Source organism: Pongo pygmaeus, chromosome 22, assembly GCF_028885625.2.
Source record: "Pongo pygmaeus isolate AG05252 chromosome 22, NHGRI_mPonPyg2-v2.0_pri, whole genome shotgun sequence".
In the NCBI taxonomy this organism is placed as follows: Eukaryota; Metazoa; Chordata; class Mammalia; order Primates; family Hominidae; genus Pongo; species Pongo pygmaeus.
The window spans coordinates 52177150-52204289 of NC_072395.2; the positions used below are offsets into that span (position 1 = coordinate 52177150).

At 39.7% G+C, this 27140-nt stretch overlaps 1 protein-coding gene across 3 annotated transcripts in view; it reads right to left on the reverse strand.

The window, feature by feature from the left end:
• BRWD1 (bromodomain and WD repeat domain containing 1) overlaps window positions 1-27140 on the reverse strand; it is a 131002-nt gene that overhangs the window by 95471 nt on the left and 8391 nt on the right. For 2 of the 3 annotated variants that reach the window (XM_054468759.2, XM_054468760.2), the window contains 4 exons: window positions 17392-17542; window positions 15229-15327; window positions 14710-14870; window positions 13097-13318 (listed from right to left, as the gene is read on the reverse strand). In XM_054468759.2, coding sequence (XP_054324734.2) covers window positions 13097-13318; window positions 14710-14870; window positions 15229-15327; window positions 17392-17542 — 633 coding nt within the window. Of the gene's footprint in view, window positions 1-8077; window positions 8138-13096; window positions 13319-14709; window positions 14871-15228; window positions 15328-17391; window positions 17543-27140 lie in introns of those variants that run through there. The other variant, XM_054468761.2, reaches the window with a different exon arrangement.

A 27140-nucleotide genomic window follows, 5' to 3' on the forward strand; every position in this document is an offset into this window, starting at 1 on the left:
ATAAAATAAGGAAACACAAGAACTATACTGCAGCGCAACTTCAGAATAAGGCTAACATCTGTACTTAATAAAATACCAGAAGTGCTAAACAAGCAAGCTAGAGAAAGGAAGATCAACTAGCCAGAGACATCTAGGAAGGATTAAATAGTAGGAAAATGCAAGGAAAACAAACACACACTAGGCAAAGGAATAATATCAGCACAAATTCAAAAGTGAGGGGAAATATGGTATATGATAGAAACAAAGATCTATATGGACAAAGTGTTCATTTCTCAAAGTCATGAGGCAATGGGGTAAATGAGTAGAGAATCTGGATGTAATCAAAGCAGCTTAAAGGGTAACTGTACTTTTCAAGTAAAAACACCAAAAGCAGCCAAACAATTTGTCTTACAGCAATATATAGTATTGATTGAAAGAGAAGAGGCAAGATGTAATAAAAAGCCAAGAGGGAACTCACTTAATCTAAGAAGCAAGAAGCTTAACTGGAATACAGCTCCACCCTTCTCCCCCTAGAATGCGGAGGAAAGACAAAAAGACAGGAGCATCAAAACCTGCTGACTCGCCCGAGTGCTGTGGCTCACACCTGTAATCCCAGCACTTTGGGGGCCAAGGAGTGAGAATTGCTTGAGTCCAAGAGTTCAAGACCAGCCTGGGTGACATGGCGAAACCCTGTCTCTACAAAAAAATACAAAATTATCCGGGCGTGGTGACTCACGGCTGTGATCCCAGTACTACGGGAGGCCAAGGCAGGCAGATCACTTGAGGTCAGGAGTTTGAGGCCAGCCTGGCCAACATGGTGAAACACCACCTCTACTAAAAATACAAAAATTAGCCAGGCATGGTGGTGGATGCCTGTAACACAAAAAGTAGGCAGGAGTGGTGGCGGATGCCCGTAATCCCAGCTACTTGGGAGGCTGAGGCAGGAGAATCACTTGAATCTGGGAGGCAAAGGTTGCAGCAGGCTGAGATGGCGCCACTGCACTCCAGCCTGGACAACATAGTGAGACTCCTCCACCTACCAAAAAATATATATATATATGTATGTATACGTGTATATATATGTATACATGCATATACATGTGTGTATATATGTATACATACGTATACATGTGTATATATGTAGACGTATATTATACATATAAATACATGTATATAAATATGTATATGTATATATACACATATGTCTACATATACGTGTATACATATAGGCATAGGTGTATATACACGTATGTATACATATACATATACACATATATGTAAACATATGTTTATACATATATGTATGTACACGTGTATATATACACGTATACGTATACATATGTGTACGTATACGTATATATGCACGTATACACATACCTATGTAAACATATATATAAAATAAAATAAAAAGTTAGCCAGGCATGGTGGCGCATGCTTGTAGTCCCAGCTACCCAGGAGGCTGAGGTTGCAAAGAGCCAAGATCACACCACTGCACTTCAGCCTGGGCAACAGAGTGAGACTCTGTCTCAAAAAGCAAACAAACTTGCTGACTCACGAAACATTCAAGACAAAGAAGGAGCTTAGAAAACAAAGACTAATAATGCCATTAACAGAAAGCAAAGTAAGGAAGAAATTATGGATTTTTTTTAATGTTGAAAGTGATTGTTTATATCTAAGTAGATATGTTCCAGAATGTGGCCTAACATTGAGCTTTGCAGGCTATCTCATTAAAAGTAATGAGAAAAAGTAGTATAATTGAAGTTATATTAGTAGTTGGATATTTTTGTTAATTAAAATTGAAGATTCTTTTATTCCTTTGCTTTCTTAATAAACTTGCTTTCACTTTTAAAAAAATTTAAACACCTTCCACACTGAATTGCTAATTGGACAAAAAAAATGTTTTTTAATTAAAACATCAGAGTAAAACTCGCAACCTTGCAGAGTACTTTGAGAATTCTAGAGGCCAAGCACAGTTGCTCATGCCTGTAATCCCAGCACTTTGGAAGGCCAAGGCAGGTGGATCACCTGAGGTCAGGAGTTCAAGACCAGCCTGGTCAACATGGTGAAACCCTGTCTCTACTAAAAATACAAAAAATTAGCCAGGCGTGGTGGTGGGCGCCTGTAATCCCAGCTACTCGGGAGGCTGAGGCAGGAGAATCGCTTGAACCTGGAAGGCAGAGATTTCAGTGAGCTGAGATCGCACCACTGTACCCCAGCCTGGGCAACAAGAACGGAACTCCGTCACAAAAAAAAAAAAAGGAATTCTAAACCTAACTGTCCATGGAAGAATATGTTTAAGTCACCTGTTCTAAATCAAATTTCCAGACATATAAGCAATTTGTAGCTATTTCTGTCCCACTTATATCTTTGTCTATTCATGGACTGATATATACTGTTTTCTTTATAACAGCTCTAAAACATTTTTTTATCTGCAGCATGGCTAAACAATTCTTTGCTCTTCTTTTGCTGTCCGTGCTTATTTTTCTATTTTAAATGAGCTTGATTGGCTGGCATAGTTCCATAAAACAAAATCATTGGGATTTCAAGTGTAAATACGCTGATTTTATAGCAAAATCAGGAAAGATCTGACATCTTTACAATACTGAATCTCCTGATTCAGGAACGTGGTAGAAGCATTTTCACTTAGACTATTTCCTTCCCCAACCCAAGACTCCTGTCAGGATTTTTAAGACCTTTCTTCATAAACATATTGCACATTTCCTGTTAAATTTATTCCTATGTGTTTGAGGGGTTTTGTTGCTATTACGAATTATATTCTTCTTCCATTGTATTTATTACTTGTTTATTGATGGCGTACAATAAAGTTCTGGTTTTAAGACATGGGTCCTATATATATCTAATCATCATATTAAGCTCTCAGCAGTTCTAACAAGTTTTAACAGAATTCACTAATGAAGCCTCTAAGCTTGAAGTTTTAAGAGTTGTGATTTGTTTTTGTTTTTGTTTTTTTAGTGTCCAACAGGTATTTTTAACCTCTGGGGGCTTCCTTTTACTGTTTCTAAATAGCAACATTTCATCAATTGCAGTATCACTGACATACAACCATGTTTTGTTATGCCCCCTCAAGGCCAGTCGCCAATGACTATAATATGTATTTCTGGATATTAAAAATAGTCTTGTTTTTTTTCTAAGATGGATTAGCTAAATCCTGCATAAAGGAAACAGTATGAACTATGATTTCTCAAAGTCTTCTTTGGCCTTAGGATTTTAGGATTCCATGCTACAATCTCGTGTCTACTTCCAAAGTCCAAAGTATGCTTGAAATCTACACATTTTGAGTGACTACCTAGTATTTACCACAGGCTCATGAGCTTAAGAACGTTTACTTTTACAACTTGTTCAGTGGTAAAATAAGGACTCTTTAATATATGCTGATCCTCTCTTTTCCTATGAAAGAATGTATTATTTATTTTCTTTGGATATATAGCCAATCTTTTTTTGTGAAGAACCTCCAGCCGGGCAGGGTGGCTCATGCTTATAAAGCCCAGTGCTTTGGGAGGCCAATGGAGGAGGATTGCTTGAGGCCAGAAGTTCAAGACCAGCTTGTGAAACACAGCAAGACACTGTCTCTACAAAAAATTAAGAACTAACTAGGCGACGTGGCACACACCTATAGTCCTAGCTACTCAGAAGGCTGAGGCAGGAGGATGACTTGAGCACACAAGTTTGAGGCCAAGTGAGCTATGATTACACCACTGCACTCCAGCCTGGGCAACAGAGAGAGAACCTGCCTCTGGGGGAGGTGGGAGAACCTCTATACTGTTTCCCATAATAGCTGTACTAATTTACATTCTCACCAAAAGTGCGTAAGAGTTCCCCTTTCTCCACATCCTTCCCAACATTTGTTATCCTTTGTCTTTTTGAGAACAGCCATTCTGACTGGGGTGAGGTAGTATCTCACTGTGGTTTTGATTTGCATTTTCCTGATAATTAGTGATGTTAAGCATATTTTCATATATCTGTCGGCCATTTGTATGTTTTCTTTTTAAGAAATGTCTATTCAGGTCTTTTGCCCATTTTTTAACTTAATTTTTTTTTCTATTGAGTTGAGTTCCTTACATGTTCTGCATATTAACCCTTTGTCAGATGCATAGAGTTTACAAGTACTTTCTTCTATTCTTCAGGTTGTCTCTTCGATCTATATTGTTTGTTTCCTTTGCTGTACAGAAGCTTTGTAGTTTGATGTAATCCCATTTGTCTGTTTTTGCTTTTGTTCCCTATGCTTTTGGGTGTATATCCAAAGGGAAATGAAATCAGTATATTGAAGAGATAACAACACTCCCATTTTTACTGCAGTGCCATTCACAATAGTCAAGATATGAATCAACCTAAACACCCATCTACAGATGAATGGACAAAGAAAATGCTGTGTGTCTGTTTATACACACACACAAAATGGAACATTATAAACAGAATACTCTTCTGTCATTTGTGGTAATATGGATGAACCTAAAGGCCATTATGTTAAGTGAAATAGCAAGGCACAGAAAGGCAAACACTGTGTAATCTCACTCTTGAATTTTAAAAGTTGATTTCACAGAAGCAGAGAATAGAACAGTGGTTACCTATGGCTGGGGAGTATGGGGGAACGGGGGGACCATGAGAAGTTGTTTCAATGGGTATTAAGTTACAATCAGACAGGAAGAATAAGTTCCGGTGTTCTATTACACAGTAAGGTGAGTACAGCAAATAACAATGTGATAGACATTTCAAGATAGCTAGAAGAGAAGATTTTGAATATTACCACAACAAATAAATGATAAATGCTTAAAGTGATGGATATAATTACCCTCATTTGATCCTTATACAATGCATATATGCACTGAAACATCACACTGTATTCTTTGTCTTTCTACAATTATTATAGGTCAACTAAAAACAAAAAATTTAAAAAGAATGTAGGCTAGGTGTGGTGGCTCACACCTATAATCCCAGCACTTTGGGAGGCCAAGGCAGGAGGACTGCTTGAGCCCAGGAGTTTGACCAGTTTGGGCAACATGGCAAAACCCCATCTCTACCCAAAAAACACACAAAAAAAAAAACTTAGCCAGGTGTGGTGACACGCACCTGTAGTCCCAGCTACTCCCAGCTACTCAGGAGGGTGAGGGGGGAGCATCACTTGAGCCCAGCCAATAAGAGGTTGCAGTAAGCCAAGATCGCACCACTGTACTCCAGCCTGAGTGACAGAGTAAGACTCGTCTTAAAAAAAAAAAAAGAATGTATTCGTCAAAGATAGTTAGCTGTCCTGTTAACTGTTAAAATGAAAATCTTTTCCTGTATGCTCACTCATGCATCCTAGGGGAGGTAAAAATTCACGTAACATAAAACTCACCATATGAACTTTTTTTTTTGAGTCAGAGTCTCGCTCTGTCGTCCAGGCTGGAGTGCAGTGGTGCGATCTCGGCTCACTGCAAGCTCCGGCTCCCGGGTTCACGCCATTCCCTCCCAAGCAGCTGGGACTACAGGCGCTGACCACCATGCTTGGCTAATTTTTTTTTTTATATTTTTAGTAGAGATGGGGTTTCACCATGTTAGCCAGGATGATCTCCATCTCCTGACCTCGTGATCCGCCCGCCTCGGCCTCCCAAAGTGCTGGGATTACAGGCGTGAGCCACCGTGCCTGGCCCATATGAACAATTTTAAAGTCAACAATTCAGTGGCATTTAGTACATGCACAATGCTGTGCAGCCACCACCACTACCTAAGGTCAATAGCTATTATTTCACAAGAGAAACTGCAACCTGTCAAGGCATTTTTCAGTTCTCTTGGATTTTAAGTAGGCAACCAAACTTCTGGAAAATAAAAGTTTTTTATTTCCAGTATTTGTACATTTTTTTTTTTGAGATGGCGTCTCACACTGTCACCTGGTAGGGAGTGCAGTGGCGCGACCTCTGCTCACTGCAACCTCCGCCTCCCGGCTTCAAGCAATTCTCCTGCCTCAGCCTCTCAAGTAGCTGGGATTACAGGTGCCCGCCACCATGCCCGCTAATTTTTTGTATTTTTAATACAGACGGGGTTTCACTATGTTGGTCAGGCTGGTCTGAAACTCCTGACCTCGTGATCCGCCCACCTCGGCCTCCCAAAGTGCTAGGATTGCAGACGTGAGCCACTGCGCCCGGCCCATTTTTGTTCTTGCCTAGCAATACTAAAAAAATTAACAGTTGTAATAGTATAGTGCTCATTTTCTGCAAATATTTAATTTCGTAATATTTTTAATCTAGATAAAAGTCGTAATAGTACGATGAGTACCCATACACTGGTCATCAAGATTCACCAATGGTTAATAGTTTGCAACACTTGCTTCCTGATGTAGATATCACACTGACATGAACCATCCAAATCTACCTTGCCGACATCATCACTTCGGCCCTAAAATCCTTAGTGTGTATCTCCTAACAATGACATTCTCCTACATAACTATAATATGATTATCAATACTTCAAAAACTATTGATAAAACATTATTATATAATCCATATTCAAATTTCCCAAATTTCTCAAGCATCCTTTACAGCTTTTTTCTCTCCTAAATCCAGAACCCAAATCAAGGCTCACACATTACACTAACGTTTGTCCCTTTTCCTGAGGTTCCTTATTGAAAAGCTCTCCACCTTTCTATCTTTCTTGAAACTAAACTTTTGAGGAATAAGAGATTTGTTTCACAGACTGTTTCTCAATTTGGATTTGTCTGATTGCTTCCTTGGGAGATTAGCGCCAAACATTTTTTACCTAAATAATAAGTAGGTAGAGAAAATGTTTAACTACAGATACAATGCATTTCATAGTTACAAGTCAATTCAGATTCTCTTTTTGTGTCTTGTTTTTCTCTGTATTTACCTTCAATTTTCCTTTATAAAGCTGTTTAAAATATCCTCTTTTTATTATCTGAAGGATATGCAGTGATACCCCTTTTTCAAATCTGATAATGGTTGTCACGTTTCTTTTTTGTTCCCTGAACAATGTGTCTTTTACCAGTATTTTTAGTCTTTCAAAGAACTTCTGGCTTTGTTGATCCTCACTACTGTTATGCACATTTTTTCTATCCTTAATTTCTGTATTTATCTTCATAATTTCTTTCTTCTTGTTTGTTCTTCTCCTAACTTCTTGAGAAATACACTTGATCACTGAATTTCAGCTTCTTTTTAATACATGAATTGGGTGTAAATTTCCCCTTCCGCACAACTTCAGCAGAGAATTATATATTGCTATGAAACAACTTACCCCAAAATTTTTAGCTGCACTGGACAACAATAAATATTCATTATCTCATAGTCTCTATGGTCCAAGAATTCAACAGCAGCTTAGCTAGGTAGGTCTGGCTCAGTGTCTCAAGGCTGCGAGATGCAGTCAAGATGTCGACCTGAGACACAGTCACATAAAGGCTTAACTGGGAATAGGGGGATATGCTTCCAAAATGGCTTATTCACATGGCTATAGCAGAAGACATCAATTATTACCATGAAGACCTTTCCATAGGGCAGTTTGAGTGTGCAATCTACCTAACAACTGGCTTCCCCCAAGACCAGTGATTAAAGAGAATAAGACAAAAGCTATTTCATTATGGTGTAGTGTAACCTCAGAAACATTGAAAGTCACATTATACCATTTTCTCAATTATCTCTAAGTTCACAGGTCAACCCTATTCAGCAAGAAGACTACAGCGGCCTAAGTGCCAGGAGGGAAGAATCACCGGGCACCGCCTTGAAGGCTGGCTCCCAGAGTACCTCCCGCAAGTTTTAATATGTAATGTTTTCATTTGTAATGTTTTCATTATTAATCAGTTCGAAATATTCTTAAATGTCTATTGTGATTTTTTTCTTTGATGTATGGATTATTTAGAAGTATAGTTGACCTTTGAACAACGCAGGGGTTAGGGTATCAACCCCCACCAGGCAGTTGAAAATCCACATATAACTTCTGACTCCCAAAAAACTTAACTATTGATAAAGCCTTACCAATTGCATGAACAGTCAATTAACACATATTTTTGTATATGTTTTATATAATGTATTCTTAAAGTAAGCTAGAGAAAAGAAAATGTTATCAAGAAAATCGTAAGGAAGAGAAAATATATTTACTATTAAGTAGAAGTGATCATCTTAAAGGTCTTCATCCTCATTGTCTTCATGTTGAATAGGCTGAAGAGGAGGAGGAGGAATAAGAGGAGTTGGTCTTGCTATCTCAGGGGTGACAGAGGTGGAAGAAAATCTATATATAAGTCGACCCATGCAATTCAAACCCATATTGTTCAAGGGTCAACTATACATAAAATTTACAAAAAGTGAGGATTATCTGTTATTAATTCTGGCTGTTAGTAACTTCTGGCTTAATTACACTGTTGTCAGAGAATATACTTAGAATTATTTCAGTTGAGACTTGCTTTAGACCATTTAATGTACTTGGAAGTAATATAATTATGTTTACATTGACATTCACTATCCCAGTATCATCTTAGTACTGTTTTTCTCTCCTTTCTTTACTTTTTTTATTAGTACATATTTCCCCACCTCTTTTAAGCCTAGTAGTTATGCAATCTCTTGCCATACTTTTGGCTGTTATTCTAGAGATTTCAAACTCCATCTTCATCTTAAAGTCTAATGTAAATTTGTATTATTTTCCACTTCTTGAACAATGCAAAGATCTTAGAACACTGAAGTTACCTCCTCCTGATACACACACTATTCATTTTTTAATTCCATATGTATTTTGAAGCCCAGAATTTACTTATCTTACACAGCCAATGTTTATTTCCATTTACCCACACATTCATTTTTTTTTTCTTAACTCTTCATTTCTTCTTGCATCTCCAAGTTTCCACCTGAGATCACATCCCCGCCTAAAGAATATTATTTAGAATTCCCTTTAATGTTGTCCCATTGCTAAGAAGTTCTCAGCTTGTCTAAATATGCATTTAATATACTTTCATTCTTCAATGATATATTTTAATAGGTTCAGAATTATTGACTGGCATTTTCTATTAGCAATTTAAAAATATTACTTCTTTGTCTATCAACTTCCATTATCTCTATTAAGAAGCTAGCAATCAGGCTGGGAACGGTGGCTCACGCCTGTAATCCCAGCACTTTGGGAGGCCGAGGCGGGTGGATCACGAGGTCAGGAGATCAAGACCATCTTGGCTAACACAGTGAAACCCTGTCTCTACTAAAAAACACAAAAAATTAGCTGGACGTGGTGGCGGCCGCCTGTAGTCCCAGCTACTTGGGAGGCTGAGGCAGGAGAATGGCATGAACCCAGGAGCCGGAGCTTGCAATGAGCTGAGATCGCGCCACTGCACTCCAGCCTGGGCAACAGAGTGAGACTCCATCTCAAAAAAAAAAAAAGAAGCTAGCAATCAGTCTTCTTATTAGTCCTCTAATTTTCCCTAGGGCTACAATGATTACTCATTGTACTTGGTTCTATTTATTTTCTTCTGCCCTCAATTCCACTTCACTAATTCTCTCCTCAGTTTCATCAGTTGTGTTCAGGTGCTATTAAAATCACCCACTCAGGTTGGGCGAGGTGGCTCACACCTGTAATCCCAGCACTTTGGGATGCCAAGGCAGGTGGATCACGAGGTCAGGAGATCGAGACAATCCTGGCTAACACAGTGAAACCCCATCTCTACTAAAAATACAAAAAATTAGCCGGGTGTGGTGGCACGTGCCTGTAGTCCCAGCTACTCGGGAGGCTGAGGGGCAGAAGAACCGCTTGAACCCATGAGGCAGAGGTTGTAGTGAGCCAAGATTGCGCCACCGCACTCCAGCCTGGGCAACAGAGCAAGACTCCATCTCAAAAAAGAAAAAAAAAAATGTACTACTACCCAATTAGATTGTTCAGATATATTCAGTAGGTGATAAATGCATGTGAGCCCCCATTACAAGAAGAATCATTTCAGGGAAGACTAGAACTCCACTTTCAAATAATTCCAAGATGATTTTAAGACAGGCACCCTCTCAAAGTATAAATTTTCTTATTTGCTACTATATTGTCAACACATTCATATCAAACTATAAAATGTTAACTGTGAAACCTAGCAAGAATTTGAATTAATTTTCAAACTATAAAATCTTCCAGAGAACAATATACTTAACTAAAAGTAAGTACACAAACCAAAAATCTTGCTTAAACTTCCAAAATAAAACACCATTTCAGCAAGGTGCGGTGGCTCAGGCTTATAATTCCAGCATTTTGGGAGGTGGAGGAAGAAGACTGCTTGATCCTAGGAATTCAAGAATAGCCTGGACAACATGGCTAGATTCCATCCCTATAAAAAATTTTAAAAGCCGGGGTTGGTAGCACACACCTGTGGCCCTAGCTACTCAAGAGGTTGAGATGGGCAGACCTTGACCCCGGGCTGAGGTTACAGTGAGCCATGACTGCACCACAGCACTCCATCTGGGCCAAAAACAGAAAACAAAAACAAAAACCACTATCTCAATTATAACTATCTTCATCCCAAAACAGCTACTCACTCTCTTTCCTTTGAGAATACTGACTAGAACAAAAGTCGCCTTTTATCACAAAATTTCACACCAAATCTATTTAAGTGACCAGTAATATATAGCCTAGGTGAATGTGCATTAAAAAAATTGAACCACCGCCAGTTTTAACCAAATTCTAATGAGAGACACCAATGTATCTTTAAAAGCTTTATAAATCAAACATAAAAGCCTTACAAATCATCTAACAATTTACTTCAGCCTAACCAAAGTTTCAAAAAATGATAGAAAAGCACTGAAACAGGGTAGTAGGGACAGCACTTGGCCAAACCCCACCAACATGTTTTTCCATATGTGACCACCGACCACCAGACATTTTGGTACCACCCCCACTGGCCTATACTCACTGACCAGACCTTGTAAGTTATCTAAAAAAACTAAAACAAGCAGCATTCCGCCATGAATCCTACTAAGGAGAGTTAACTCTATTGCCCATATGTGCACAAGGCCAGGAGAAGGACCAATCCTAACCCTGAGCCTCATTGTATTTACTAAAACCTTCGCCCAGAGGGGCTTACCTGCCCCTCTCATCGTGTGACATATGTGTTAGCATGATTCCTTAGTGCATCCGCACACCCTGTGCTCCATCCCACACATGTAATAACGTTCACCTACCTGATAAGTTATGCACATTACCCTCCTTAAGACACGTCAAGGCATTTCCCTGGGAAGCCAGCCAGAGAACCCTTCTTCCTTCACTGTCTCACTTATTTCCAATGTTTCAGGCATAAGCCTTTTTTTTTTTTTTTTTTTTTTTTTTGAGACAGTCTCACTTTGTCACCCAGGCTGGAATGCACTGGTGCGATAACAGCTCACTGCAGCCTCAACCTTCTGGCTCAAGCAATTCTCCCTCAACCTCAGGAGTACTGAGACTACAGGTGTGTGCTACCTTGCCAAACTAATTTTTTGGGGGGGTGGAGGGGGTGGGGGTGTCTCGCTAAGTTGCCTAGGCCAGGTCTCAAACTTGTGAGCTCAAGTGATCCTCCCACCTCAGCCTCCCTAAAGTGCTGGGATTACAGGCATGAGCCACTGCTAGGCACAAGTCTTAATAAATCTCAGCATAAGTCTTAATAAATCTGGTCTGGGAAGTCTGCCTAGCCTCCTATTAATTTCTGTTACACTGAGAGCCGAGAACCTTGCACTAGTAAAAGTAACATTTTCTGTCCCTAATAACTAATGGATGTAAGGCAATCATCATCAGTGAGTAATACAGAAAAACACTAGACATTTTGTGCCTTCTGATGGAAGAACTTACATCTCAATGTGATCAATTCTCTATCAGTGATGAAATTCTCATACCCCCACCCCAGACGTTTTGAATCAAACTTTGGGAGCAGGGCCTAACAATGTTTTAATCAAGCCCTCCAGGTGATTCTCATGCACATTAAAGAGAACCACTGCTCTAGATCCAATAACCAACTTAATAGAAATACAGAGGAACATATTAAACTACTCCAACAGGATACAACTGGCAACATCCAAACTGTGGGGAAACTATAGATAACCTAGGTCCTTAACAAAGAAACTGCAAGAGAATTTTTTTTAACTGCATAGGTAGATGAAATTTATATTTTAAGTTTCTTTTATTCTATAGCAACCAATTGTAACATGCAGGCTTTGTTTTGCTCCTGATTCAAACAACCTAAATAAAATACCATTATGAGACAACTGGAAACTTGAACATCAATAAATAGTGTGATAATAGTGTTGTAGTTGTTTTAAAAAGGAATCTTTTCCTTCCATAACAGTTGCTATGAAAAAAAGTGGGGAGGGGAATCCTTATCTTTTAGAAATACAGAATGAAATACTTGCAGAAGAAATGATATAAAATCTAGGATTTGCTTTAGGTACAAGATGAAGCAGTTAGGAAAGAATTGGCCATGAGTTGACAGATACATAAGGGTTTATACTATTCTGTCTACTCTGTATAGGTTCAAAATTATCCTCTGCTTATTGTGAAAAAAAACTTTAAATATTTTGGTAAATTAAATCAACTAAGCGGCCAGGCACGGTGGCTCACGCCTGTAATCCCAGCACTTCGGGAGGCCGAGCCGCGCAGGTTACTTGAGGTCAGGAGTTTGAGACCAGCCTGCCCAACATGGCGAAACCCTGTCTCTACTAAAAATACAAAAATTAGCCGGGTGTGGTGGTGGATACCCGTAATTCTAGCTACTCGGGAGGCTGAGGCACAAGAATCGCTTGAACCCAGGAGGCGGAGGTTGCAGCGAGCTGAGATCACACCACCGCACTCCAGCCTGGGCAATAGAACAAGACTCAGTCTCAAAAAAAAAAAAAAAACCAACTTAGCAAAATCCACAAGTTTTAAAGTTGAAAAATAATTAATCTATCACCAGTTTCTAATTGACACTCATCCAGTTCAACCATAAACCCCAAAATATCAATAAGCCTTCATGTAAATATGCATTAGATCTTCATCAGCCTTCCATGATTTGTGGAAGTATGAATGATTATCATTTCTCTTACTTAAAACATATAGTTACTAATACACATCTTACTATTTCTCAATTCCAAAGAAACTGTTTTAAAGAAAAAGGTGAAAATATATATAGGAATGTGCCCACTAAGCTAGAAGTTTACCTGTAAAGATGTAATTGATCCTGTGTGTCCTTGGAGCACAGCAACTGGGGCACAAGTTCTCAAGCACCACACTCTAATAATTTTATCACAGCTCCCCGCAGCAATCATTGTATTCTCATAGTTTACTGCCATATCTGAAATTTCTGCAGAATGACCTCTTAATGTAGATAACAAGCGGCCATTATGTGTTGACCAAATCTTTACCAAACAGTCATCTGAACCCTAAGAAAAAATATATCCAAAAATTAATGTTAGTACAGCACATCTTTTAAATAATATTAAAAGAATACCTTTTATATGCCATCCAAATTAACTTTCTTTAACTTCTCTCTTTCCAACTATAGAACACTGTTATTTACATAATAAATTATGACTTATGGTCAGAACACTTACGGAATAACAGTATTTTTCTTTAAGGCAAAGAAAGTCTACATAAAGATACTGCCGAGGTATCATTTCTACGGGTCAGACTCCATTACCAATACTATTTTCCCCCAAGTTCTCTGCAAAGTAATAAGTCCAACTCAAAGTTCACGGCTCTCTTATATCAACTAACAATGGTTAAATGTTAGTCTAGGCCTGGCACGGTGGCTCACGCCTGTAATCCCAACACTTCGGGAGGCCCAGGTAGGCGGATCACAAGGTCAGGAGATCGAGACCATCCTGGCTAAGGTGGTGAAATCTCGTCTCTACTAAAACATACAAAAAATTAGCCGGGCGTGGTGGCTGGCACCTGTAGTCCCAGCTACTGGAGAGGCTGAGGCAGGAGAATGGTGTGAACCCAGGAGGCGGAGCTTGCAGTGAGCGGAGATTGCGCCACTGCACTCCAGCCTAGGCGACAGAGCGAGACTCCGCCTAAAAAAAAAAAAGTCTATTCACATCAAGCTAAATAATGTGATGAATGTTGGAACAGATCTATACTTCACAGTGTGAGAAACAGGACTAAGTGGCAATCCCAAAAACAAACAAAAGTTGTGGGAATAGCCTCCTCACAAACAACACAGTCTCAAGTTTACAGTACTAGCCAGCACCCATTCAAGAAACATTTGATTATCTAACTCTTGAATTGTACACCCGCAAAATGAAAGTTAAACTTCTCACCTATCCTAATTTACCCCTAAAACATTAAAATGATAAATTCCAAATTTTTTCAGATAGGTTTTTAATACTTACTTGAACACTAATGGATGGGTTATTTTATAATCAACGCATTTTCCTGAACCAGTGATTAATGTGAACAGGAATCACTTGTAGAGGTCTGAGGAGCTTTTTATTTTGGGGGGTTTACAGTTAATACATATATTTAATTAAAATGTAATCTAATTCAGTAAGTCTAGAATGTGCTAGAGAGAAAGTATTAGGTATGTCTATTTTTAAGCATCCTTAAATATCACATTTAAGAACCACTACTCTAAATCACTGTCTTTCAAAACAGCAGAGTCCTATCTTCAGCTGAAGCACTTATTAAAAATACAAATTCGTGAGACCCACACCATACCTACTGAGTCAAAATCTCTGAGGATGGGAAACAGAAACTAAGATTTCCTAGATGATTCTGAAGCACACTAAAGTACTCTAGATGACATTAAATCAAGTTCAAAATTTTAACTCACTGTAAAGATTCTATGTCCTGTCCTATCAAATGCTACACAGTAAACAGCAGATAGATGTCCGAGAATCCTTCTGTGCATTTTTATATGCTGATACATAGTTCCTGGAAATGCTGTACTAAAAGTGGAACACCCTGTGAGTTGTTTTCCTCGATGTATCTCCACTAGGAAATAAAAACAGTGAAAATGGTTAAGGGAGAGCCGATAAGGAAAAATCTAAGAAAAACTCAACGATTTCTAGAGGGTCACAAAAATCTATGTTCAAGAAGCCCTAATGACACAATTTCTTCCCAATTCTATTCTTCTGTATTCACTAACATAGACTTCTTACTACAAAAAGATTTTTTTATTAATTTTATTTTTAGTAATTATTTTAACAATAATTTGACATTTGATACTTATTACTATTAAAACAACATTTCAACCAGTATTTCCTTTTAAATTTTAATACAGCATTTACAAAGGTTGTTGAGAAATTTAAAAAGAATTATTTCAGGCATCTCAAAGGCCAACCTTACTTACCAAGATTTGGTGGGGAACCATAATTCACTGGCATTTCAGGAGGTCTTCCTCTATGAAGAGCAGCAAAGGCAGAGCCCTTCCAAACTGTGTGCCTGCAGTCTTTAAAATGAATTTTAGATACACATAAAATCTTGAAAGTTAACCCCAAGAAAGATTTTATAGAATACTTACGTATATTGTAATAAACTGTTTATTCAACATTTTACCAACTAATATACTTTAACAGAAAAGCCCTGGAGGTTTATTAGACTATTTCTGAAGAAAAAGAAAATTAAGACATCTCAGATACAGCAGCAACAACAACTAACATTTGTGTAGCACTTTACAATTCACAAAGTGCTTTCAACATACATTAGCTCATTGAATCCTCACAACAACCCTGTGAGGTAGGTATTTTTGCCAATTTACAAGTGAGGTAACTGAGGCTCAAAGGTTCTAGGACCTTTAAAGAGATCCACAGCAAATGATTGGTAAAGATGGACCATAAAACCAGATCTTTTGACTCCAAGTCCCATTTAATGCCAAGTGTTTATTTTTCAATGTAGAATTATATCATACAATACTAAAGATAAAAGGTCTTACAACTGATCCAACTTTTCAAAAATGGAAGCTTTTATAAGGAAAAAGTTCTTTGATTTATATGAAAATTCATGACTTGCTCAGTTTTAAAATTAATTTGGCCGATACTACCATGACGTTAGTCTCTATCTTTAGGAAGTACCAATAAATTATATAGCTTTCCCTTCATTTTAGGATCACAGAAAATCCTCTACTGAAAAGCACATACGTAGGATCTGTGACTCTGAACACTAATTCAAAGTCCATCCCTCCTTGACCTACCAGCAAATGCACCAAGAAAAAAAAGTCTGCCCTCCTCTACAGGAGATAGCAGCAGAACATAGGTCTGAAGCAGTCACACTGTGCCAGAAATTAGTTTCTTCGTAACTCAAAGAAGAAAGGGAAGGCATCATACTAAACCTCTACTGAGCCTCGGGTGCCCCAAACTAACAGACATATTGCATTTTACATGAATGGATTCATTACCACTCTCACGACCAAAGAGCAGTTACAAGGCGTCCTCCTGGGGTACCAGGACAAAACAAACAGAGAATATGCCCCTACCCTAGGGCAGCTTGCTGAAGACTCTTTTAAGGTCTGGCCAGTTCTAAATCACTGCTCATCACAAAACAACGACATGGAGCTTGACACAAGTAAAGAAAACAAAGGAAAACAGGCTACCAATTAACTACCATATAACCAGCTAAAATAGAATAATTACAAAGTGAATAGGGACACAGAAGAGGAAGAATATAAACAGTTTCCTGATTAGTGCCACAGGGTGACATGGCTAGAGCACTAAGAAACAACTAAAGCTAACAAACAAGTCTGGCACGGAACTAAGAGGGAGGGGTGTTCTTTCTCAGTTAAGCTTTATACTGGTGGTGCAGCTAAGAGTAGCATCACATCAGCAATAGCTTGTAATAAAAAATAATCATGGGATGAACTTGATGTATACTCAGGATCAGAAGAACCAACAATCTTTGCCCATTAGCAGTTTAGCCACATGTACACATGTATTATATCACATACATATACTTAGTCTAAGTCATATATACCAAGCTAACAGAAAAAGAATAGCAATTTCAAACATTTTGCTAGCACATAACTTGGCAAAAAAATTAAATTAGTAAAAAAAGAACCATGCAATTTTACATTTTTAGTGCTTGTTTTCAAGCTGCTACCAAATTTAGAAAATCACTTCCCTTTATAACAAAGGGCTTTCAGAAGCTAAATATCAAATGAAATACCTCTAGCATTTAAAGAGTTTATTAGACACATACAATTACATTCAATGAAGTTATGAGTGAGCTACAAAATGGGAAATTAAGAACTCACATTGATAAAACCTCAAACAATATCTCAGAATAAATTCAAGCTTTTTAGCTTAACATCTATATCTTTATCAACTTTTTAATGCAGAAGGACCCATTAAACACTTATGTAATAAAATTCAATGTTCTATGCTAAATGCAGAGAATTTTATAGTCCACAGCATGATTTATAGTTACATTATCACCTTTCTTCCACAATGCTTACATTACTTCACAATTATAATTATTAGGCTATTAATACAAAGCAGAACACTTCTTCAAATTAAGGTACCTTTTGCTGTACGTAGCAAAGACTGCCTTCCTGCACCAAGTAAAGAAGTGACTCTTGAAATACTGGGTGGAATTTCTTTATCCAACATAGGACCGATGCGCTGGCAGATTTGCAACAGATGATCAGGAGCCACATGCTTATTGGACAAGACCTAGTTGGAGAGCAAGTTTTAATGACAACAGTTTAATAATATCAAAAACTATTAAATACTTAGGGATAAGTCTGGCAAAATGTGAAAAACATACACTGAAAACTGAAACATGCTGAGAGAAATTAAAGACGACTTAAATAAGCAATAAGCTGATCTACAGATTTGAGCTACAGATTCAAACCTGTAACACTCAAAACTTCAGCAAGTTTTTTTTTGTAGAAATTGACAATTTTGTTCTAAAATTTATATGCAAATGACCCGGAAAAGCACCTCTGAAAAAGAAAAAAGGTTGCAGAGCTAACAAAACTTAATCTCAAGACTTGAAATCAAGACTTTACTCAAAATTGCACTAACTGGGCCGGACATGATGACTCACACCTGTAATCTCAGCACTTTGGAAGGCCAAGGCAGGTGGATCACCTGAGGTCAGGAGTTTGAGACCAGCCTGGCCAACATGGTGAAACCCCTTCTCTACTGAAAATACAAAAATTAGCCAGGCATGGTGGCACGTGCCTGTAATCCCAGGTACTTGGGAGGCTGAGGCAGGAGAATCGCTTGAACCCAGGAGGTGGAGGTTGCAGTGAGCCAGGATCGTGACATTGCACTCTAGCCTGGGCAACAAGAAAAAAATATATATATATATTACACTAACCCACCTGTCTCAAAAAAAAAAAAAACAAACAAACAAAAAAAAAACGCTAACTGGCCTGTAAGTGAAGAATACATCTTTGAGAGAGATGTTAAGATATCAAAGATCCTACAAGACATCATTTAGTATCCAAATCATGGATAACTGGTTCTCAACAACACACTAGGCAGTAAAAAACATTAATTCTTTCAGTAAGTACTGACAGCCTACTAGGTGCCAGGAACCAAAAGTGGATATACCTATGGATAACTATAGACAAATATATGTCTCTCATAATTTTAAATGAAAAATAATCATTTATTTACTCCAACATAAAAGATAAAAGATATTGCTCTCATCTCTACAATGAGAATAGGCTGGATAAACTTTAAAAAATGTATAAACCCATCACAGCTGAAGAAACAAAGAAAAATCTACATTAACTAATCCCAGAAAGTACAAGCTTTTCTGGGAACAGAAAAGGGACTCAGGGCGGGCGCAGTGGCTCACGCTTGTAATCCCAACACTTTGGGAGGCCGAGACAGGTGGATCACTGGAGGTCAAGAGTTCAAGACCAGCCTGGCGGAAATGGTGAAATCCCATCTCTACTAAAAAAAAAAAAAACACACAAAAATTAGCTGGGTGTGGTGGTGGGCACCTGTAATCCCAGCTACTTAGGAGGCTGAGGTATGAAATCACTTGAACCTGGGAGGCAGAGGTTGCAGTGAACCAAGATCATGCCATAGCACTCCACAGTCTGGGCGACAAGAGTGAAACTCCATCTCAAAAAAATAAATAAAGTTAAAGAAAAGGGACTCATAGCTGCTTACATCCCTAGCAGAGAGGCAGGAAGAACTGACCTCAGACAAGAATAAGAAAAAACCACTCAAACCTCTAACAAACTTAATGACTACTTGTGGCCAGCATGACTGATTAGAATCCTAAGGAGCCTCAGTTACAGTGAGTCTGCACACCTACCACAATTTTTTCCCACAGACCTTCACCAACTGCGTAGGGCCCAAACACTAAAGCCAGGGCAGCCCTGGAAGAAACCTTACATTCCAAATGCACTGCAGAGCCCCTCCTAAGGCTAGAGATAGAACAACAGGGTGGAGAATGATCTCTTCTGACATGGAAAGCCTAGAGCAGGACGGCAAGGCAGAGCGAACTCCGTAGCAACCTAAAAAGTTGGCAGTCAGGTACAAAGTAGAACAAGATCTCACAAAGTTTGGAAAGGTGGCAACTCCAATGTAAAAAATAAGACATCTCAGAAATTTCACAAGGGCCAAATGTCAAACTCTGCTGGAAGGGAAAGTATTGATGCCACTCTCAAAGCATGGAAAGCCAGTGATTTACTGAATGTAACAAAGCTCAGAGATGACCAATTACAAATTAGATTGACCCTGTCTCACACACTAACTGCTTGAGAAAAGAGCACATCTTTACCAGAGGTAAATACATTACTGCAGCCTCTACTCTTTTTACACAAAAAGTTACAACATACCTCAAAAAAAAAGATGAGATACACAACAAAGCCAGATATATGACCCATGGTCAAGAGGGAAAATAGTCAATAGAAGCAGACCTAGAGATGGCCCAGATGTTCAAAAATGCTTAGCTGTTATTTCTTCAAACTACTTCTCCCCTCTATCCTTTCCACTTGGGACTTCAATTACACATTAAACTATTTAATATCATACCACTTATTCAAAAAGCTCAGAGAACCCAAGCAAAATAAATGCAAAGAAAACCCACTTTGGGAGGCCAAGGTGGGCAGATCATGAGGTCAGGAGATCAAGACCATCCTGGCTAACACAGTGAAACCCCGTCTCTACTAAAAATACAAAAAAGTTAGCCAGGTGTGGTGGCAGGTGCCTGTAGTCCCAGCTGCTGGGGAGGCTGAGGCAGGAGAATGGCGTGAACCCAGGAGGCGGAGCTTGCAGTGAGCCAAGATGGCGCCACTGCACTCCAGCCTGGGTGACAGAGCAAGGCTCCCACAAAAAAAAAAAAAAAAGGAAACCACCTAGGTGCACATGTGAAAGGCAGCTTCTGACATGCCCGCTAATAGTGCCCAAACCTCTTGGTAGTCAGACTTGAGAAATCCCCTCCTCAGTTACTTCAGAAAACAGTAACATTGAGAAGATACTACTTCTATGATTAGGTTACAATTGTGACTTCTGTCTTGCTAAGACTCTACTGCCTCGTCAGCTTTCATCTTTTGATAACTCAAACTATCACACCGGAAAGACCAAAAGGGTGAGGAACTGGGGGTGGCCAATAGTCAGGTAGAAAGTGAGGCCCTCAGTCAAACAATCCTCCAGGAACCGAATCCTGCCAAAACTACATGAGCTTGGAAGCCTATTCCTCCCCCGTCAAGCCTTCAGCTAAAACCCCAACTCTGCCAACATTTTGACTGCACCTTCAAAGAAAAGGAGACAGGGAACCCATCTGAGATGTATCTGGACCGCTGACTTACAGAAACTGGCAGATAACAACAAATCAGTGTAGTTTTAAGCTGCTAAATTTTGGGGTAATTTGGGATCATGACTACAGGACAACATAGTAAAACCGCTGAAAATCAAAGACAAAATAAAAATCCTAAAAGCAACCAGACCAAAAAAACATTATTTTCAAAGGAGCAATAAGACTGCTAAATTTTCAACATTAGGAAGGCATAAAGCAGTAGGACATCTTTAATGTGCCGGAAAAAAAAAAAAAGGACTATGAACCAGAATTCCATAGCTACTGAAGTCACTGTCAACAAACCTTTGTTAAAAAGCTTTGTGTTTTTGTTTTTTGTTTTTTTGAGACAGTCTTGCTCCGTGGCCCAGGCTGGAGTGTAGTGGCCCCAATCCTGGATCACTGCAACCTCCACCTCCCAGGTTGAAGCGATTTTCCTGCCTCAGCCTCCCAAGTAGCTGGGATTACAAGCACACGCCACCACACCCAGCTAATTTTTGTATTTTTAGTAGAGAAGGGGTTTCACCATGTTGGCCAGGCTGGTCTCGAACTCCTGACCTCAGGTAATCCACCCGCCTCGGCCTCCCAAAGTGCTGGGATTACAGGCGTGAGCCACCAAGCACGGCCAAACATTCATTAAAAGAAATAACAAAATAAATTATGCAGACAGAAGAAAAATTACCACAAATAGTTCCCATGGAAGTGGAGGAAGAAATTTAAAATACCAGAAAAGATGTATAGGTAGGTAAGCAAGTGAATACTGACTTTAAAACAACAGTAATAACATCCTGAAATTTTTATAATATGTGGTAAGGCCGGGCTGAGAGCAGTGGCTCAGACTTGTAACCTCAGCACTTTGGAAAGCTGAAGTGGGCGGATCACCTGAGGTCAGGAGTTCAAGACCAGCCTGGCTAACATGGCGAAACCCCACCTCTACTAAAAATACAAAAATTAGCCAGGCATGGTGGCACATGCCTGTAATCCCAGCTACTTGGGAGGCTGAGGCACAAGAATCACTTGAATCTGGGAGGTAAAAGTTGCAGTGAGCCAAGGTCACACCACTGCACTCACACCTAGGTGAGAGTGAGATCCCATCTTAAAAAAAAAAAAGTAAGGCTGAGCATGGTGGCTCATGCCTGTAATCCCAGCACTTTGGGAGGCCCAGGCAGGCAGATCACTTGAGGCCAAGAGTTCGAGACCAGCCTGGGCAACATGGCAAAACCTCATCTCTACTAAAAATACAGAAAGTAGCTGGGTGTGGTTCATGCTCCTGCAATTCCAGCTACTTGGGAGGCTGAGGCAGGAGAATTGCTTGAACCCAGGAGACAAAGGTCGCAGTGAGCCGAGATCACACCACCACACTCCAGCCTGCACAACAGAGTGAGACTCCATCTCAAAAAAAAAAAACGATTACTAGCTCAAAGCGACAGGATGGCGACAACTAACAGTTATAACTTCATTTATTTGGGAAGTGGTAAAGGAACTAATGTAATGCATATTGGTAATGTATATTGAAACCTCTAGGGAAACCACCAAAAGAATAATAAAACGATATATAACTAAAAAGAAATAAAGAGGCCGGGTGCAGTGACTCACACCTGTAATCCCAGCACTTTGGGAGGCCAAGACAGGTGGATCACTAATGGTCAGGAGTTCAAGACCAGCCTGGCGAATGTGGTGAAACCCCATTTCTACTAAAACTACAAAGATTAGCCGGGCATGGTAGCAGGCGACTGTAATCTCAGCTACTTGAGAGGCTGAGGCAGGAGAATCGCTTGAGCCCGGGAGGCAGAGGTTGCAGTAAGCCAAGATCACGCAACTGCGCGCTAGCCTGGGCAACAGAGCAAGACTCCATCTCCAAAAAAAAAAAATATATATTAAAAAAATGAAGAAAGAAGGAATAGTTAGTCCAGGCGAGGTCCACTTTGGGAGACTGAGGGCAGATCATTTGAGCTCAGGAGTTCCAGACCAGCCTGGGCAACATGGCAAAACCCCATCTCTACAAAAAAATAGCCAGGTGTGGTGGTGCGTGCCTGTGGTTCCAGCTACTCAGGAGACTAAGGCTGGAAGACGGCTTGAGCCCAAGAGGCTGAGTCTGCAGTGAGCTGTGATCATGCCACTGTACTTTAGCCTGGGTGACAGAGTGAGACCCTGTCTCAAAAAAAAAAGAACAAAGAAAGAAATACAGAATAAGTAGTCGCCAGGCGCGGTGGCTCACGCCTGTAATCCCAGCACTATGGGATCCTGAGGCGGGTGGATCACCTGAGGTCAGGAGCTCGAGACCAGCCTGGCCAACATGGTGAAACCCCGTTTCTATTAAAAATACAAAATGAGCCGGGCGTGGTGGCGGGTGCCTATAATCCCAGCTACTCAGGAGGCTGAGGCAGGAGAATCGCTTGAACCCGGGAGGCAGAGGTTGCAGTGAGCCGAGATTGCACCATTGCACTCCAGCCTGGGCAACCAGAGTGAAACTCTTTCTCCAAAAAAAAAAAAAAAAAACAGAATAAGTAGAATACTTTTTACCTTTTTGAAATCTTGCTGTCATCTTAAAATAATACTTGATTAATCAAAAAAAAGTGAGAGAAGGAATAAAGAAGAAATGAGATAAAGAACAGGTAGACTTAAACCCAACTATGTTTAATTATGTTAAATACAAATGAGCAAGGCACAGTGGCTCACACCTATAATCCCAGCACTTTGGGAAGCCAAGGCGGGAGGACTGTCTGAGTCCAAGAGTTCAAGATGAGCCTAGGCCATATAGTGAGACACTGTCTCTACAAAAAAAAATTTTTTTTAATTAGCCGGCCATGATGGCACACACCTATAGACTCAGCTACTCAGGAGGCTGAGGCAAGAGGATCCCCTGAACCCAGGAGGTCAAAGCTGCAGTGTGCCATGATCATGCCACTGCACTCCACCCTGGGCAACAAAGTGAGAACTTGTCTGGAAAAAAAAATAAATAAATACGAATGACCAAAACATCACTAAAAGAATGCACATAAAACTACACGCTGTTTACAGGAGATAAACTTAAAATATGTGAACACAGAAAGGCTGAAAGGAAAAGGACAGAAAAAGATACACTGTGCCATCACTAACCAAAAGTAAGTTGGTGTGGCTATATTAATGTAAGGCAAAGTAGATGGGAAGACAAGAAGATTATAATGAATAAAGCATTTTCTAATATTTAACGTCAATTCAATAGGAAAACAAAAATCCTAAATTTGAATGTACCTAATAACAGCTTCAAAAAGGACAAAAAGAGCAACAAATCCACAATCATATTTGGATTTTTTTTTTTTTTTGAGATGGAGTCTTGCTCTGTCGCCCAGGCTGGAGTGCAGTGGCGCAATCTCTGCTCACTGTAACCTCCGCCTCCTGGATTCAAGCAATTCTCTTGCCTCAACCTCCCAAGTAGCTGGGACTACAGGCATGTACCACCATGCCTGGCTAATTTTTGTATTTTCAGTAGAGACGGGTTTCACAAGGTTGATCAGGCTGGTCTTGAACTCCTGACCTCAAGTGATCTGCCCGCCTTGGCCCCCTAAAGTGCTGGGATTACATGCGTGAGCTACCACATCTGGCCATAGTTGGAGATTTTAACAAATCTTTCTCAGGAATCAAAACAGTAAGCTTGCAAAAATCCATAAGGATACATATGATCTGAAAATAAACAAGTCACTCAACTTTTATCCCTTAGATACAAATAACTTGTTGTTGTTGGGTGAGCCTATGGAAACTAGTAACTACTCTCTTTTAAGGTAGCACAGCCAGCCAGGCACAGTAGTTCACACCTGTAATCCCGGCACTTTGGGAGGCCAAGGTCGGTGGATCACCTGAGGTCAGGAGTTTGAGACACCAGCCTGACCAACATGGTGAAATTCCATCTCTACTAAAAATACAAAAATTAGGCCTGGTGCAGTGGCTCACGCCTATAATCCCAGCACTTTGGGAGGCTGAGGTGGGTGGATCACAAGGTCAAGAGATAGAGACCACCCTGGCCAACATGGTGAAACCCTGTCTCTACTAAAAATTCAAGAATTAGCTGGGCGTGGTGGCATGTGCCTGTAGTCCCAGCTACTCAGGAGGGCTGAGGCAGGAGAATCACCTGAACCCAGGAGGCGGAAGTTGCAGTGAGCCAAGATTGCGCCACTGCACTCCAGCCTGGCGACAGTGCAAGACTCTGTCTCGAAAAGAAAAAAAAAAACCTTATCTGGGTGTGGCTGTGCACTCCTGTAGTCCCAGCTACTTCGGACACTGAATCGGGAGGATCACCTGTGCCCAGGAGTTTGACGCTGCAGTGAGCCATTCATCATTGCGTCACTGCAGTCCAGCCTGGACAAGAGACCCAAACTCAAAAAAAAAAAAAAAAAAAAAAAAAAAAAAAAACACACACCAAAGAATTGAGACTAGTTATCTCTAAATATCTTTTTTTTTTTTTTTTTGAGACCGAGTCTCACTCTGTCGCCAGGCTGGAGTGCAGTGGCGCAATCTTGGCTCACTGCAACCTCTGCTTCCCGGGTTCAAGTGATTCTCCTGCCTCAGCCTCCCGAGTAGCTGGGACTACAGGTGCCCGCCACCACGTCTGGCTAATTATTTGTATTTTTAGTAGAGATGGGGTTTCGCCATGTTGGCCAGGATGGTCTCAATCTCTTGACCTTGTGATCCACCTGCCTCGGCCTCCCAAAGTGCTGGGATTACAGGCGTGAGCCACCACACCCAGCCTAGATATCTTTAAATATCTAACCCTGCATTGGGCCTGTCAAATCCATGTTATTTAATTGTAATTTTCATGTATACGAGTGGTAAAGACAGAGGAAGAAGGAAATATAACTACAGAACTGAGCCTAAGAATTGGGAAGGACTAGGTTTGTAGAGGGGTTTATTTAAAGGAAAAGAGATTAAGAGACTTAATAATTGAATAATGTGTTACATTTTTGTGGGCCATTTTCTTTGACCGGAAAAAATACCAGAAGATCCTTATATTTAGTGTATCATTAGGAAACTCATTAAGATTTAAAGAAATATATTGGAGTAGTCCTTTTGTATGAGGAACAGACCTAAAAGTCATTTATATTGAAATCAGAATTTGGTTTATTAGAATTGCAAGTAGTCATTTTTCTTAAACCTTCAAGTACAAATCTTATTTATAAATCCAGAAACAAATAGTTACTTTTATTCTTTGGTTACTGTTTAATTGATAATTGAAAATTTGTTTATTTATTTATTTTGAGATGGAGTTTTGCTCTTGTTGCCTAGGCCGGAGTGCAATGGCTTGATCTCGGACCATTGTAACCTCCGCCTCCTGGGTTCAAGTGATTCTCCTGCCTCAGCCTCCCAAGTAGCTGGGATTACAGGCACCTGCCACCACGCCCGGCTAAGTTTTGTATTTTTAGTAGAGACTGGGTTTCACCATGTTGGCCAGGCTGGTCTCGAACTCCTGACCTCAGGTGATCCACCTGCCTCAGCCTCCTAAAGTGCTGGGATTACAGGTGTGAGCCACTGAGCCTGGTTATAATTGAAAATTTAATCATAAAATATTTTATACCACTTACACATTTAATCAAATTTCCTTGGGCATTCTTCACTACACTTAGAAGTGTATGGTTATTTTAATCACCTCAGCAGGGTTAACTTAGACAAACCTAACCATGAATTTTCTAAGACTAAACTTGTAAACAGATTTCAAATTTATTTTGTAATTTTTTTTTTACTCTATCAAATAAATGTAACTCAGTAATTACAAAACTTGTTACTATATCAGAATATATACTTGTATGAATATCAATGTATTATATGTATATATTTTATGTATATATGCTTGTAGGTATATACTGTACATATTGTATGTATATATACTTGTGTGAATATATTTGTACTGTCTTTTTTCTTCATCTTCGCTTGTTAACCTTCCTGGGTTATAACTTAATTACCCAAACTAGGAGGAGACTAGTATTACCATTTTAAGTACTCTACAAGATTAAGGAATCAGGTTATGATAGAAGATTATAGGCTATGACTTGGAACTTGGGTGCACTGCCAGATACCTTAAGTCTTAGGCTGAGCCTTTTTTAATAGTAAGACCCCTGTAAAACAAAAACCTCTTTTACAATTTTGTATTTCCCACAAGACTTGGAACTAATCCATTATTTAATTTTCACAGTGGAACTCTAAAGACCCTTCATCCTGAGGGTAGCTAATTTCTTTCCTCTATGGATTCTGTATTGTCATTGACTATAGAGATCTATCATTCTATAGATATTTCATTTGCAACTTGGGAACGCTTAATGATCATGGCAGTGTGATTGATGAGTTACAGTCTAGCAATATAGCAGTGCAGGTAGAGACTAGAAACTTGGGAGCTGGACACAGAGGCTCACACCTGTAAACCAAGGTTTTGTAAATTTTTTTTCTACAGATGAGGTGTTGCTTATGTTGCCCAGGCTGCTCTCAAACCCCTGGCACAAAGTGATCCTCCCACCTCAGACTCTCAAGTCTCTGTGTAGCCTT